General features: G+C 41.0%; 1 protein-coding gene across 3 annotated transcripts in view; it reads right to left on the bottom strand.

Moving 5' to 3' along the window:
• PDE4B (phosphodiesterase 4B) overlaps positions 1-16355 on the bottom strand; it is a 528080-nt gene that overhangs the window by 106704 nt on the left and 405021 nt on the right. For all 3 annotated transcript variants that reach the window (XM_043575198.1, XM_043575197.1, XM_043575199.1), the window contains 2 exons: positions 10088-10124; positions 9895-9965 (listed from right to left, as the gene is read on the bottom strand). In XM_043575198.1, the coding sequence (XP_043431133.1) occupies positions 9895-9965; positions 10088-10124 (108 nt within the window). The remainder of the gene's footprint in view (positions 1-9894; positions 9966-10087; positions 10125-16355) is intronic.

The following is a 16355-nucleotide window of genomic DNA, read 5'->3' as shown; positions in this document are numbered from 1 at the left end:
ATCAGTCTGGGCCTCCCTTTTGCACTTCAGGAAACTGAGACCCAGAGATGTGAAGTCAGTCGCCAAAAGACACAGAACAGGAATCCAGGTTGCTTAACATAAGGAGTGGTCTTTCACAGAGGAACAGGGCATTATTCTACATTGTAACAAGCCTGCTGATGTTAAGAGTCCAATGAAAGGAGCAAACAAACTTGTGCTCCAGGAGTACTGGGGCTCCTCCTTTTCTTTTTTGTTTTTCTTCCTTGTTTATTTCTCAACCCTACCGCCCAATTTTGCTGGTCTTACCAACCTTTTCATGCTTTGCAGAACTTCTACCCAGTGCATTACAGAAGAGCCTGCCCAAATAGTATAGAGCAGTAGCCCTCACACTTTAGGTCATCAGAAATCACCTAGAGGGCTTACCAAGACCCCCACTGAACCCAACCCCCAGGATCTTTGAGCAAATTGGCCTGGGATGAGCTGGAGAGTGTGCATTTCTAAAAGATCACTCATGGCACTGATGCTGCCAGTCCGGGGGGCCCATTTTCAGAACTGTTAGAATAGAGGGATGTCTGGCCCACTAAAGAGCAATAGCATATTAGCAACAAGCAAGGGAGTGGGACTCTAGGCCAGTCAGTGGTTCTCAAGCATAGATGAGCAATGTTCTCACTTGGGGAGCTATTAAAAATATGATTCCCTTTCCCATCCCTGGAGAGTCTATTTCAGCATATCTGGGATGAGGCCTGAGAATCTGTATTTTTTACATAAATCTAGGAATTCTGATCTACAACCAAGTTTGGGGAGGAAGCCAAATTATAAATGACAGAGAATAGCCCGCAAAGATATTGTTAAGAAAGGGTCTCCCCACCGGTATGGCCACAAGTTTTCTTTCTAGCTTCTTAAGAGCACCAGATCCATCCGTGATCTATTAGGGGTCATCTAGCTTCCAGGTAGCATACGTGACGTGACAGCTGCAGAGTCTAATGGGAAGGATTCATGTTTACCAAACATTTACTGGCTAGGTCATCCTAGGCAAGGTACTTTTAAACCCTCTGTGTCATTGCCATCCAATGATTACTTTTTTTCTGCTAGACATCATGCTAGGTACTTCTTAGCTTCCACTGAGAATATAATCATCTCATTTTAAGGATAAGAAAACTGAAGCAGAGTAGTTAAGAGGTTAAGAAACATGCTGGAGCATACATGGTTTGTAATTGACATGGTTGAGATTCAAAGCTGTCTTTCTGAATCCAAAGTGCATTCTCTTTCCACTATTTCATCTGCTGATAACACCTGCAGTAATACTGAGGGCTGTTTTTCAGGAAAAGTAAGAGATAAAATTCCAAACTCCTTAGCTGAGCATTCAAAGTCCTCTGCTCTTTGGCCTCAACATACTTTCCCCAGCTTATCTGTCAGAATTCCTCCCTGACATTTCATCTCAAACCATTGACTGGCTGTTGGATCTCACGTATCTTGTACTTCTCCTTAGCAGCACTTTAAAATTGTAATTAAAACAGGCAGTAATTAGTGTTCAGTATAGAGCTCCTTAGTTTAAATATAAAATTTATGCAGGCAGGGAACAACTTGTTTACTACAGGATCCCTGGAACCCAGGATGGCCCTTCATATGCTAAGCCCTCAGCAAATACTTATTGAAACAAAGAATGAAAAAAGGAAGGAAGGAAGGAAGGGAGGAAGGAAGGAAGGAAGGAAGGAAGAAAAGAAGGAAGGAAGGAAGGAAGGAAGGAAGGAAGGAAGGAAGGAAGGGAGGGAGGAAGGGAGGCAGGGAGGGAAGAAGGAAGGAAGGGAGGCAGGGGGAGAGGGAGGGAGGGAAGAAGGAAGGAAGGAAGGAGGGAAGGAAGGAAGGAAGGAAAGAAGGAAGGAAGGAAAGAAGGAACTTGTACTTTGACAAGGCCAGACTTGATCGCTTATTTTTCCTTGAACAGGTCCTATTCCTTTCTTGATATTGCTCAGGCTATTCCTCTGAAAAGGAAACTCTCCCACACAAATTCACACATGTAAATATCACCTACCTTTCTATGATATTGTAATTTATGATAAGAAATACATATCTATGCTTGCTTATTTATTTATTTATTTATTTATTTTAGAGAGAGAGTGTGCGTGCAAGTGGGAGAGGAGCAGAGGGAGAATGAGAATCTTAATCAGGCTCCACACTGAGGAGAGAGAATCTTTTTTTTTTTTTTTTTTTTTTTTTTGAGGAGAGAGAATCTTAAGCTTTTTAAGCAGGCTCCACACTCAGCATGGAGCGTGCCTCAGGGCTCAATCCCAGAACTGTGAGATCATGCCCTGAGCTGAAATCAAGAGTCGAACACTCAACCAACTGAGCTACCTAGGCGCTGCTGCAAGAAATCTGTATTTGATCTTTGTCTTCATTCCTATTACAAGATCCTAAAACTCTAAGAATTTTGTAAGTGAAGAGAGATATAAAAAGTGTCCTGTGTTATGTTAATGAGGAGACTTATGGAAAGTCTCTAGGTAACCTAAGGATGGGGGCTAATTGCCAGGGGAACCAACCACATGATTAGAGGGTTGACACTTTCAGCCCTCCTCAGACCTCTGGGGAGACGAGAGGAGCTGGAGACTGAGTTCAGTCACCAGCAGCCAATGATTTAATCAATCGTGGCTATGTAATGAAGCCTCCATAAAAACCCAAAAGGACTAGGTTTGGAGTGTTTCCTTGCATTCCAGGTTGGTGAATGCAAGGAGACTGGGGAAAGGGGCACCTTCCAAGAAATGGAAGACTTGCTGCCCTTTCCCACATACCTTGCCCTATGCCTCTCTTCCATTTGGCTCTTACTGAATTATATATCCTTTTATAATAAACCAGTATTCTAGTAAGTAAAATATCTCTCTGAGTTCTGTGAGCCAGTCTAGCAAACTGGCTAGAGGGGTCATGGGAACCTCTGATCCGTAGTCGGCGGGTCAGAGGTACAGGTAGCAAACTGGACTTGCAACCCGTGTCTGAAGTGGCGAGTCGTCTTACAGGACTGAGCCCTCAGCCTGTGGGATCTGATGCTATCTCCAAGTAGACAGGTCAGAATTGAATTGAACTGTAAGGCACTCAGCTGATGTTAAGGAAAACTTGCTTGGATGTGGGGGGGGGGAAATCCACACATTGGAATCGGTGTCAGAATCAAAACTTCAAAGGTCAAATGCCATCTTCTGTGAAGGATGTCATCATGTTAGCTAAAATTGACTCCTCTTCTAATATCCCGTGGTGCCTTGTTTGTACCTTTAAGGTTATTTCCTCATGTTACGACTCATATGGGCGCATATTATCCCCACCACAAATCTGTGACCCATTGAGGGGAGGATTCAGTGCCGACTCCTTTCCATATAGCCTCTGTAGGACCCACCAACCTGCCACACAAATAGTGGGAACTCCATAAATATTGGTGAACTGTCAATTGAATGAACCATTGATGTAAAAATCATCTGAGGAGCCAAATACCATGAGAATGTTTTATCTGGTTTCCTTTTCCTCTACAGTTTTGGTTCTACCTACTACCCACAGTTGCACAAACACAGCATACACTTGTGTCACTGGGCCTCTGCATATGTTTTGCTCAGCTTTATATGCTTTTCCTTCTTTTTCAGTGGCAAACTCCTTCCCCTGTACTAGGAATCCCCTCAGGTATCACTTCCTCAGCTAAGCCTTCCCCAGTGGGAGTAGTCACTGTCTATGCTACCTACGGTTTGCTACATTTGCCCCATCATGACGCTGTTCAGACTGTATCTCACTTCCTATTTTCTTGTCTATCTCACCTGCAAGAGATTTAAGCAAAGACTGAATCTCATTCATCTTTGTCACCTTGGAATTGGCAAAATATTTGCTATGATATAGGTATTCAATATGTATTCATTGGATTAATAACATGTCTTTAATGATTTCACTTTGCCTGTCTTCCTGAGTTCCAAGGGTGGCTGTTGTGAAAGGAGACATTGAACTAGGAGACCCTAAATGTTTGGGGATCTCTTTCTTTTTTAGTTTTTCTAATGCTTATTCATTTTTGAGAGACAGAGAGAGATAGAGTGTGAGTGGGGGAGAGGCAGAGAGAGGGGGAGACACAGAATCCGAAGCAGGCTCTAGGCTCTGAGCTGTCAGCACAGAGCCCGACGCGGGGCTCAAACCCACAGACCATGAGATCATGACCTGAGCTGAAGTCAGATGCTCAACCAACTGAGCCACCCAGTCACCCCAGGAGTCTTTGCTTTCTTAACAGGCTACTCACAGCACCCAATTCTCCCAATGTCTTCTTGAAAATGACATAAATTATATAAATTCCCTTGTCCCAGGAGTTCATTTTGAAAATAAGGCTCTTATTTAGAGTTGTTAATCCAGATAAGCATCTGTGTGTGCAAGCTTTGCAAAGGCAAGAACCACGTTTATTTGGTTTACCACTTATTCCCAAGATCCGGTATAATGAAGAGGCTCAACACAAACTAAACGAGTGAATGACTTCTGGAAGCTGCATTATTACTTACAGGGCATGAGAGTGCCAATTAGAAAACTGTCATGAGTGCCAGAAGAAAATGCCATTGGTTGCCCAGTTTCCAGTGGTTCCTAACTTATAGAAGAATCCTAAGTTATGTGCCTGGATTAAAGATGGTGATATTAATAGGGAGGATAATTTGGCCACAGCAGTTAATAATATTTTACAGCCCTGAATAGTACAGTGGAGAAAGAACTGGACTATGAATCAGAAGACAGGAATCCTAATCCTGGCTCTGGCACCTTCTAAATATATAGCCCTCGGCAACTCACTGAACCTCTCAGTTTCTTCCTCACTTGGGGAAGGCAGGAGGCAAATAACATTTACTGCTAATTTACAGTGTGCCAGCTCCTGTGTGAGGGTTTTACATATATTTCCTCACTTACTCTGAGGAAATTTGGCTGGGTTCTTTCCCCTCTGAATGCTCGAGATTTTATTATTCTCAGCTAATTTAAATCCCATGCCAAAGGACATAAAGCAATGAAAGATATACAATGAAAACAAAATTAAATGGCTATTAATTCTTTCTCAAAGATTACATACATGTCGATTGAATTATGCCTTGGAAGAATGTTGATACAGAGATGTTACATGATTTCCTGATAGCCACTGGTGATTTCTGTGATGTTAGTGACACAGTTGAATGATGGGGAACACCGTTTTGCTTCTAGCTGCGATATTCCCTGGTTATCAGACTGACGAATGGTGGGCGTTCTCATTCATGTGATTTCTCCATCAGCTGAAGCCAGTAAATGCTTTAGGGATGCTTATCTGAATTAACAGGTCTAAATGAAAGCCATATTTGCAAAATTAACTCCTGGGACTAAAGAAATAATAGCTTTTAATTTGAAGCCAAGAAATACAGGCCCAATCAAGCATCTCTCAATGGAACATTTCACGGAAGTGCAAGGAAATCACCTCAACAGAAACTGAGATTTTCACCCTTTGGGTGGTAAAGCTCAGGCAGACAATGAACTATTTTTCAGTAGAGCAAAGAGCCAAAAGATAAAGGAAATCTTGACTTAAGAGAAGTATAGTTCTATGTGGGAGTTCCTTTTTATATAATAAACCACACTATCCAGATGTCTCAAGAAAACCATTCCAAGGACAGAATTCTTGCTTAAATGTTACATTTAAGCCAAGGAGTGGCACCCTGGAACCCAAGGCAAATGTCCCAGAAAGCCACTTATGAGTTCCATGCATCTTGTAGTTTCAGTTGTTAAGATAAGTGACTATGTGGGGAAAATGCTGTCAGTTTGTTGGATCCATTCCTGGCAGGTACTGTTGTCCTCAGTTTTCTTTATTTGAGTGTACTGACTATCTAGGAATACAATGGGTTCATTAAGTGAACCCCCTAAGCGGCTTCATTTGTAGTTAAAACCCATCATTGAGTTCTCAGCCTCCCAGGGAAGCTCTAATAGAACATATGCCCTGCCTTGAACTTCTGTTACGTGGTGTTGGTTTCAAGAAAATGCTTGGGTGGGGTGCCTGGGTGGCTCAGTCGGTTAAACATCTGACTCTAGATCTCAGCTCAGGTCTTGATCTCAGGGTTGTGAGCTGGAGCCCTGTGTTGGGCTCTGTGCTGGGTGTGGAGCCTACTTAAAAGAGGAAAGGAAAGGAAAGGAAAGGAAAGGAAAGGAAAGGAAAGGAAAGGAAGGGAGGGGAGGGGAGGGGAGGGGAGGGGAGGGGAGGGGAGGGGAGAGGAGAGGAGAGGAGAGGAGGGGAGGGGAGGGGAGAGGAGAGGAGAGGAGAGGAGAGGAGAGGAGAGAAGAGAAGAGAAGAGAAGAGAAGAGAAGAGAAGAGAAAACAAAAGAAAATGCTTGGAATCAATGAGGATCAACTCTACAAATGTGGGTGGGGATGGATCTGAGAAAGATCATCAGATACAACTATCCTACTGACGGAGATTTATTCTGTTTGGTGAGTGTGGTTTGGTTTGGACGATGCAAAGGGCCATGATTTGGAGAGTGGTCCTCAGCCACAGTGTGAGAATGGACTCTGGGTCAGCTCTGTATATAGCAGTTATGGTCTTAGGGTCCTCTAGTTCTTGAAGGTTTATGTGGCTCAAAACCCTCAAGGCTGTGGAAAGACCTGATTCCCAAGGAAGTAGCTTCAGCTGACATAGCCTATTAATCAGCACAGTTAGGCTGAATGTTCCCATACTTACAGAAAAAGAATATCCAAGTTTCTTGCTAACAAATGGTAACTGAAAACAACCCCCACTCTCGCCCTGGAGCTATGCAGTGCAGTGACCTTGAGTCCCGCTAAACCACAGAAGCCTTTGAAATGTATCCTTATTAATCTTTCCTCTCCAGTTCCCACCTCCATCATCTCTGTCCAGGGCTTCACTCCTAATATCTTAATTCCTGAAAACACTCCTAGCTCATGTCTCTGCCTTCGGGCTCTCTGACCTTCATCTATTCCCTAAGTTCTGCCTAAATGACTGTTAAAAATATTCAGCAATTTCTTCCCATAACCAAGAAAATGTATTTAGTGTAGTGAATGCAAAAATGTGAGGTAACAGAAATAGAATATATTGGTCTCTGCCTCTAATTCCTGGCACAGAGCTGCTAAAACTCTTATAATTTCCTAAGTGATTAGAGCAACAGGAACATCTTGTGTTCCAATGACGCGACTCTAGGTAAGCTCCTGGGAGGGGATGGTCACCAGAAAGACCAAGCCGGGATTAGGGGCTTGAAATTTTCAGCCCTACCTCTCACCCTCCAGAGAGGGGAAAAGGGCTAAAACCAGAGTTATCATTGACCATGTGTATGTGATGAAGACTGCATAAAATGTCAGTAGCACAGGGTTCAGAGAGCTTCCAGGCTGGCAAACATATTCACCCTGAGAGGGTGATGCCCCCCATTTCCACAGGAACAGAAGCTCCTGTGTTTGGGACCCTCTCAGACCTCATGCTATGTTTTTCTTATCTGGCTGTTCATCTGTGTCCTTTATCATGTCTCTTAATCAACTGGTAAAGGTAAGTATTTCTCTGAGTTCTGTGAGCCACCCTGGCAAATTCTTTGAACCTGAGGAGGGACTCCTTGGAACCTCTGATCTGTAGGAAGTAAGTCAGAAGCACCTGAGCTGTGACTGACATCTGAAGTGGGAAGCAGCCTTGTGGGACTGAGCCTTTAATCTGGGATCTGACGGGATCTCCAGGTAGATAGTGTCAGAATGGAGTTAAATTGTAGGACACCCAGCTGGTGTTGGAGACTTGCTTGTTGTTGGGGGGGGGGTGGGGGGGCGGGGGTGGAACCTCCACATATTTGGTGACCAAAGTATCAGAAATAAAGTGATTTCTCAGTAGTAAAGAAGACTCACAGGGAAGAAAAACACAGGAAGAACTGGGTTTTTCCCTACACAGGAAAGACAACAACTGTTTTTCCTTATAAAGAATGCTGCAGTGAGAGTTAGGATGCCAGGTTTCAAGTCTGACTCTGTTCTTCACCAGAACTGGTGTCTTCTTGTGCAAGTCATTTAATCTCCCTAAGCTTTGTCTCCTTGTCTACAGAGTCAGAGGCAACAATACCTGTCATAAACAGCATTTATGATGATTATCACTGAGATAATGGATGCGAAAACTCCGAAGTGTTACACTGCCTGGATTCAGCAAGAGAAATGTAGCTATCAATTATAATAGCTCACATTTATGGAGCACCTATGATGTGCTAGGTGCCATTATAAATGTTCTACAAATGTCAACTCATTTAATTCTCAGAGCAACCTTATTTTATAGATTGGGAAACTGAGATACAGAGAAATTGTGCCCAAGTCACATAGTTGTCAAGTGGTAGGATTGGGTATGAGGCCAATATGTATGGCCCCAGAGGTCATATTCTGCAAAGAAAAAAAAATGTGGGGAAAAGGGAGGGATCCCTTCTGAAAATATAATTTTCCAAATAATCTATGGTCTTTTTCCAACAATTATTTATTTGGAAATTTATACATGGGATGCATATTTATGGAGCAAATACTATGTGTCAGGCATTTTGCTAAATCTTAGAAATTCAAGGAAAAGTAAGTGTAATTCTGGAAGGACCTCAAGGGACACACAATCTAGTGGTGGGCAGAGACCCATGAACAGTGTGATAAGGTTGGGAGAGTGCTCTGGGACCACTGAGGGGCACTCAGCCAGGCTTGGTGGGGTCAGGGGAAGCATACTGGTGACAGTGATAGTAGAGATGAGCTATAAAAGACAAGTAGGATTTAGCTAGGCAATCACTGGCCGGTAGAGAGAGACTTTTGAGGAAGAGAGAATAGTAAATCCACAATTAGGATGGAAAATAGAACATGCGGGGAGCAACCAGACCATAGTCGTTGGAATGTGATTCCATGTGGCCAGAGACTTGGTCTGATTGTTCACCACCAGATGCTCTGGCACTTCCTATTTAAATGGCAGCCCTGAAAGGGCAGAAAACTTGTCTGTTTGGGTCACTATTATATCACCAGTTCCTGGTAAAAGGTAGTGCTCAAATAAATATTTGTCAAAAACATACATGTATGCATGGAGGCATAGCACGTGCCAAAAAATACTTCTTGGGTGAGTTATTTAATAAGTGAACAAACAGGGATACACCTGCAAAAGAGGCTGGGCAAGTCTCTAGCTTTCATGTCTACTGCATCAAATATAAACCCAATCAACTATCAATCAAACTAACTTGAGTTGGATCATGAGGTACCTTGGGTGTCATTCCACAATTGTTGATTCTGGGACCTTCTGAGCCCTGTGATGATCTTTTAAAACACTGGATAGGACCTGCATAATACTTAGATTCATAGATTGAAATGGTTTTGGAGGAGAAAGTTATGCAGGAATATCAAGTTCAAACCCTTCATTATAAAGATGAGGAGACCAAGGTTCAGCAATAAACTGACCAAGGTCATATAGCTATTTGGGGGCAGAGGAGAAGACAATCCCACTCTTATTCATCAAGTTGCATGAACCTATTTATATATTATCAAAAACAAAAGGCAACTTGGACTTGAATATTTTGGTACCTTTAATCTTGAATCTGAATTTCTGAATTCATTAATAGATATTCCAAAAGAAATTTAATAGAATTTACATCTGTTATGAATAAGTATTCATACTTCCCAAAGCAGTAAGTATAAATGTCAAAAAAAATCCTCATCTCCACCTTTCATTTGTTGAACTCTTACTGTCTACTAAGTGTGAAGGGCACAAAGATTAAGAAGATCCAGACTAATTCTCACATCTTACCAGTTCTAAAATACTATGATGTTCCATCCTATTTTCAAATTTCATCATGTATCCTAACTTAGTTTGGAGGGCTAATTTCCATGCAATGTTTTTTTTTTTTTCCTTTTTGTTTTTAGTGCTGTTCAATGTTTTTGCCTTTATGGAAGGCATAACTCCACAAAAAGTCCATGCTTACTTGTTGGATGCTCCATGAAGGTTTGTCAGTACAGTAAAATTGTTTCTCACACTTCGCAAGCTGGCAAGGACCTATAAGGACAATGATCAGGATGGTTAGGAACAAAAGGAGATGAATGGGCAGGTTCAGAGGCCACACATAGAAACTACCCAGAGAGACACGGAGAGCAAGCCAGGGCCAGCACGATACATACCTGGGCAAAAGGTGTTACAATCAAGTCATCGCCGTGTCTGGTGAAAAGAGAGAAAAGAAACATTTAAAAGTGCATTTGAATTATAACACATAAGCTGTAATATTAAACTTGATCAGTGTTAGCAACACAAGTGTTACGTAAGTCCATCTACCTGGGTATAAGGCAGGACTTATCTAGGCATAAATGGGGACCTTAGGTACTTGAAAGAAAAAAAAATACCTAGGTTCATGGCTCCTGGGCTTACAGGGACACATGAAAGCACTTGCAAATAAGCATATATCCTCAGGGTACATTCCCATTTAATAGCAGACCCACAGTACTGTAATTCAAAGCGACTTGGTTGCCAGAGGTAGGAAATTCAAAGGGAAGGCTGCTAACCAGCACACACAGAGTTGGAAAAAATGGCACAACAGTCTGGATAAAGGTTAACTTTGGATTTCCTGGCTTTTGCTGATTTGAGCCACAGCCTTAATGCCATTTAAACACAGATTTCTGTCTGGGAATCCCATTACTTTTTGTTTCTAATATAACTTTTTTTCTTAAAGTACCCAAGGAAAATCTTTTAATGGGAGTGTACAGGATGAACCTACCATATCATATTATCATATTATCATTATCAAAGTTGCTCACTTTGTCCCAAAGATCTGATTAAGCTCTACCTAGTTATGTAAATCTGTACTTAGGAAGAGTCTAAAGCATGTTTTCACAAATGCACTCTCTCTTTAGCACAAGCTTTGATTAATTTGCTTAAGTCCACATTCAGCAAGTTCTCCATAAAATCATTAGAAGACACATTGTTGTTAGTTGTAGACACAGAATCAGGCCAATCTGTTATCACAGTGTGAATCCTAACAGCTGCGCAGAAGTTGGTTGACAATGAGCTTCCTTCAATGTCTGATCTCTGTCCTCATAATCCTCATACAAACATGGCACCTTATTTGTTAATAACGTGAATGCAACCAATGACTATTAAGCACCAGCCACATATCAGGAATTCTATGAGGCCTAAAGATGCAGAGTTGAACAACACATACATCCACGTGGGCCTCTTCTCCAACACAGGCTTTTACTTTGGGGTCTTATTTAACATAATACTTTGCTTTCTACTGTTGTCTTTAGTTAGAAGTCCCCCTTCAAGTCATTCTAGTCAAGTTCTTATGCATCTACTTTGTACAGTGACTACTAAAAGAATACTGACAAGAGAGAACATTCTTTGCATGGTTACCATATGTTACACCCTGTGCTAAGCACTTTATGTACATAATCTCATTTAATTCTTGTAACAAGGCTTGAGGCAGGTACTCTTTGTTTAATTTAATTTTTTATTTTAGAGAGAGAGAGCTAGTGCATGAGCAGGTGAGTGGGGTAGGGGAAGAGAGACAGAGAAAGAGATTGAGAATCTTAAGCAGGCTCCATGATTAGTGCAGAGCTGTCGTGGGACTCAATCCCATGACCCTGGGATCATGATATCCTAAATCAAGGTTCAGATGCTCAACTAACTATGCCACCCAGGTGCCCTGAGGCAGGTACTCTCAATGTTCCCATTTTGAAGATGATATCAAGGCTTGGAGAGGTTAAGCCACTGCTTAACTAACACATAGTAATTGGAGTAGCTAAGAAAGTTTGATTCCAAAAGATCTGTGCTTTTAACTATTATGTTACCTATTTTATGATGATCCTACATAGTTGACAGATTGAATTAAACAGAATCCATGACCTCTTCAAATTAAAACATAGCAGGGGAGACAGAAATAGATAAATACAGAATGAGAACTATAAACATTTAATGGGGAAACTTAATGGGGTGCAAAGGAGAGGTAATAATTACAGTTCAGAGGAAGTAGGACAGGCTTGATCAAATGAGTGGTTTTGAGACACACTTTGAAGGGCAGGCTTCAAAAAGCATGGATGGTAGATGTCACCAAGGAGGGAAATATCAGGAACAACGGTATTAAAATGGGAAAGTACTGAACACATTGACTGAGATTCTTGGTGACTGTTTGAGCAGTGTTGAGAACGTTTACTACAGACATATTTGGAGGATAAGGTTAGAAGGTCCCCACCCATCTTATGGATGGTATGGACCATAGTTGTGGAGGCGGTGCTTGACTCAGAAGGAAGAAAGGAGCTAGTGAAGGTTTTTAGTGAGATAGGCAAACAGAAAAGTGCTTTAGAAAGTAAAAATGCTGTAGACACCAAGAGATGGATTGGTGAGAGGACCAAGTCAGGAAGAATAGCTAGGGGGATATTGCAGTCATTCAAATGAGAAGAAATGGGTGAGGCAGAGGAAGAAACAGGGAAAGACAATCTGAAGAGACCCTAAGTGTCTTGCCAAGGACTCAGCATTTAATTGGATAAGGGTCATAAAGAAATACTATTTTCCATTTAAAAAATGGGTACGTGGGAAAATAGTGAAGTCATGAGCAGAAATGGGAAAGTAAGGAGAAGCTGGGGGAAGAGATATGTCACTTTCTCCCATGCTGAATTGTAAGATCCTCATTGATATCCCAAGGGAGACATCAAGCAGGAGGATTAAAAAACGGGAATTAGAGCTATACATTTCAGAGTTACCTACAACTGTGGGGAAAGTTACAATGGCAGAGCGGCTTCTGGAGTGGGGAAATATAGAAAGAGGGAGCCCACGGAAGAACTTCAGAGTTCTTGCAGAGAAGCCAAAGGAAACAGAAGAAAGAGTTAAAAGAGGATCAGTTGTGATAAATGCAGGGTGGTGAACTGTAACAAGAACTGCCCCTTCCCAAGCCATTTTCTTGAGATGAACTTTACGTGGGTGAAATATCTTGCTATTTGTTCAGATTTCTGCTGTGAAGTTTATATTGTTCATAAGGCATTGGGGTGAGTTGGGCATAAGGTAATGGAGTTAAGAGTTAAGTAGGTCATCCAAAGCTCCTGGATTTCTGGAGTCTAAATACCCAATACAAGCTAAATATATAAACAAATCTCATACATATGAAGCACCTAAAGCTGATGAATTATTGCATGAATGGAAAGTTACTACAATGGTACAAAGTAATGATTAAAGGGAGGTAAGCATTATGAAACTTTTGTAGTTCAGGAAAGCAGAAAATTCGGAAGCAAGAGATGGACTTCCAGATCCATAGCATTGGTTCTCTGAAAGGATTTGAACAGTAAAAGCTAATGATATACGTCAGATAATAGCTGCTAGAGGAAAGGATCAGACAATTTACAGATCATTTATAGCCAGTATAGGAAAGAAACAAAACAAAATTCCTATCTGAGTACAGCCAGATTATTTATGAAATGATTCCAAAATTTTAAATCATAATCTTACATATTAACAATTAGAATAAGACGGCATGGAGAAAATAAAACATTTGATTAATTATGAAAACTGATGCACTTAGTTTTCCAAACTGCTAGAGAGGGCAATGCCAGATATTCAGAACCATGGCATGAGCAACATCTAGTGACAAACCCAGCACATTACAGTTTTGTAGAATAATCAGTGATGAGAGCTCTGTGGGTCTTTGAATGAGGGTAGGTCTGCATTGAACAATGAAATGGTTTTCTAAAAAGCAAAAATGCTACTTTCTTCTGCTATAGCCTCTGGACTCTATTAATTTTGTCTTTCTCAGTTTCATACCTACATATAGTATTTTACTTATACTTTTCTTGTAACACTGATTTTAGTCTGTCTTATAGACAGACCTATACTATTGTAGTCAAGAGCACAGATTTGGAAGCAAGACAACATTGGTTTGTTTCTGAGTTTCACAATTACTAACTATGAGGCATTAGGCAACCTCTCTAAGCCCCAGTTTCTTTATCTGTAAAGTGGGGTGTTGTAAGAATTAAGTGAGTTATTATTCATGTACAACTCTTACAACAATGCTTGGCACATAAAAGCATTTACTCATTTATAGTTATTCTTATTAGTAGTAGGTATCATTATTATTTTAAGTAAAGAATTGCATGTCTATCCTCCCAGCTGGTGAGAACGTTTCTGGAAGACTCATCTCTACCCCTACTGCAGTCAAGAGAACTAATATCATGCTTTACAGTTTACAAAGCATTTTCACATACATCATTTCATGTGATAAGAGAATGTTCTTGACTGTAAAAAAAATGGTGCAACCACCTATCTTGGTGGTCAAGCCTGAAACCTCCCTCCACAGTCAACCACCAACCCCTGTTGATGCTAACTTACAAATATTTATTATTGCCCACTGGATCCACTCTAATGTAGATCCTCACCCTCTATTATGTGGATTACCGAAGCAGTCTTCCATTTGGCTCTTGGACACTAGTCTTTAGGTTTGTCTACTGTCCAAACCACTCTTCGCTGTAATCAGAGCTATCTTTCAAAAACATTCGTTGGATTATGTATTTTCTTGCTTAAAAGCCTTTATTAGTAGCTCCCCACTGATTGTCTTCAGCTTTATAAAGACCAACTCCTTAACACAGGCCGTTCATGATGAGGTTCCTGCTTACTTTTCTAGCCTTGCCTTTCACCACTTCCTCATCTACTCACATTCTCTGCTTCAGCTGTGCTGAGCTGTGCTTCTCCACAATGTTCCTGACAACTAGACAGTAGTTAGTGCGTGGACCTTCTTCCTGCATACCCTTCTGCCTGGCTAACTCTTCTAGCTTCTTTGTAACCACTCAAAGTGGGCTACTCGCCTGCCCAGCCAGATCTTTCAAAGTCCTGTGCATACCTTTTCTATGATTGCTTTATTCAAAGATATTAAACTGCTTTATACACTTACAAATCTTTCAGTTCCCTTGAAAACATAGAAAATGTCTTATTGGTTAGCAAAGTGCCTAAATTGAAAAGTTTTTGTTAAAAGAAAGATTGAACATGATCCTCATAACAGCGGGAAAGGTAGGCAGAGTAGAGTTTAATATCATTATTTTAATTTTGCATCCTCATTTTGAGTCTATGTACTAAATATCCATATGGTTTAATCATCTACACTCCCTGTATTTAAACCTTGGTTCCCCATTTATTAGGTAGGTTACTTAACCTCTCTAAGCATCAATGTCTTCATCTTTAAGACAAGAAAATTAGAGTTCCCATAAGTTAAGGTTATGGGAATTCAATGAGTTGAAGTATGTAAAGTACTGTAAATAGTGCATAGCACATAGGAAATGCACTTTAATTTCATGTGCACTTTTATTTACAGATAATTTGGACACCGTAAAAGAGATTCAATGCCAAAGCCATGGTACTAGTAGGTGTGATGGCGGTATATCTAACTCAAGTCTCAAAGACCACTTACATTGCAACTTTTTTTGGTAGTTCATCAATAAATTGGTCTTAAATTTAAGAGATCTGTTATTAATGCTTTTCTTCTTCAGTCTTAGGTCTCATTTCCCTTGAGAGCTCTCTCTAGAGAACACTTAGTTCTCGCACAAATGGCGGCTTTAAAAAGCTCTTTGCCAATATACGGCTTTGCAAATGGGGTAACCAAATGAAGGAAATAAGGATCTTCCTTCCCTGTGAATTTGCAGGTGGATTATCAAAACTCCGGCCTGTCCAGGGTGGTTCCTGCCATAGTTCTGGATAACATAACTGGCCTCACCAGTTTCCAGTACTTTATGTTCCCATTGGGAAATCAGTACCTTGGCGTACAAAGGCATTGCGTTAGAGATGACTACAACACAGGAGCAAAAGAGAAGCCAGTAGATTATTGCCACATCTAGGGAAACATCTGAAATTTCCTCTTGGGACCCAATGATGGTCTTGTTTTCTTTACTAGAAAGGCTTATTTCAATCTGTCTTTTGTTGCTAAAAGTTAAAGCCACTTGTAATTTTCCACTTACATTTTTACTTTTAATCCTTATCTTCTCACTCACTCTCCCTGCCTATATTTCCTCTTACTCTTCCGAAAGCATTCAGAAGAGAAATTAAAAACAAAACAAAAACAAAAACAGTGTTGCCTCTACTATTAGGGTTTAATCCAGAGGAATTATGCAGGTTTTCCAACTCTTACATAAAACCATGACTGCTGTGTGCTGAATATGAGGAGCTCCTGAGCAGGGGACATTCCAGAGCCCCCACCTAATGGCCTTCACATTAAGACTCTAGACCTGTCTTTGCCCTTCTTTTCCTCGGCTCTACGGGTAGAAGGCAGGAAAAGCAGCGAGAGGCTTGGGGGTTGCTATTCTCTATTTGTTTCAATTCACTCTGAAGAGTAATAATCAGGTAAAATACCTTTGAAGGCATGACTTCAATTTATCTCAAGCTACATGTGTGAAACTGGATTTTCCAACATGGTCCCAGTAAACT

This window comes from Prionailurus bengalensis, chromosome C1, assembly GCF_016509475.1.
Source record: "Prionailurus bengalensis isolate Pbe53 chromosome C1, Fcat_Pben_1.1_paternal_pri, whole genome shotgun sequence".
Taxonomy (NCBI): Eukaryota; Metazoa; Chordata; class Mammalia; order Carnivora; family Felidae; genus Prionailurus; species Prionailurus bengalensis.
Note: the sequence above shows the minus strand (reverse complement) of the source record. Positions and strands in the feature narration are given on the sequence as shown.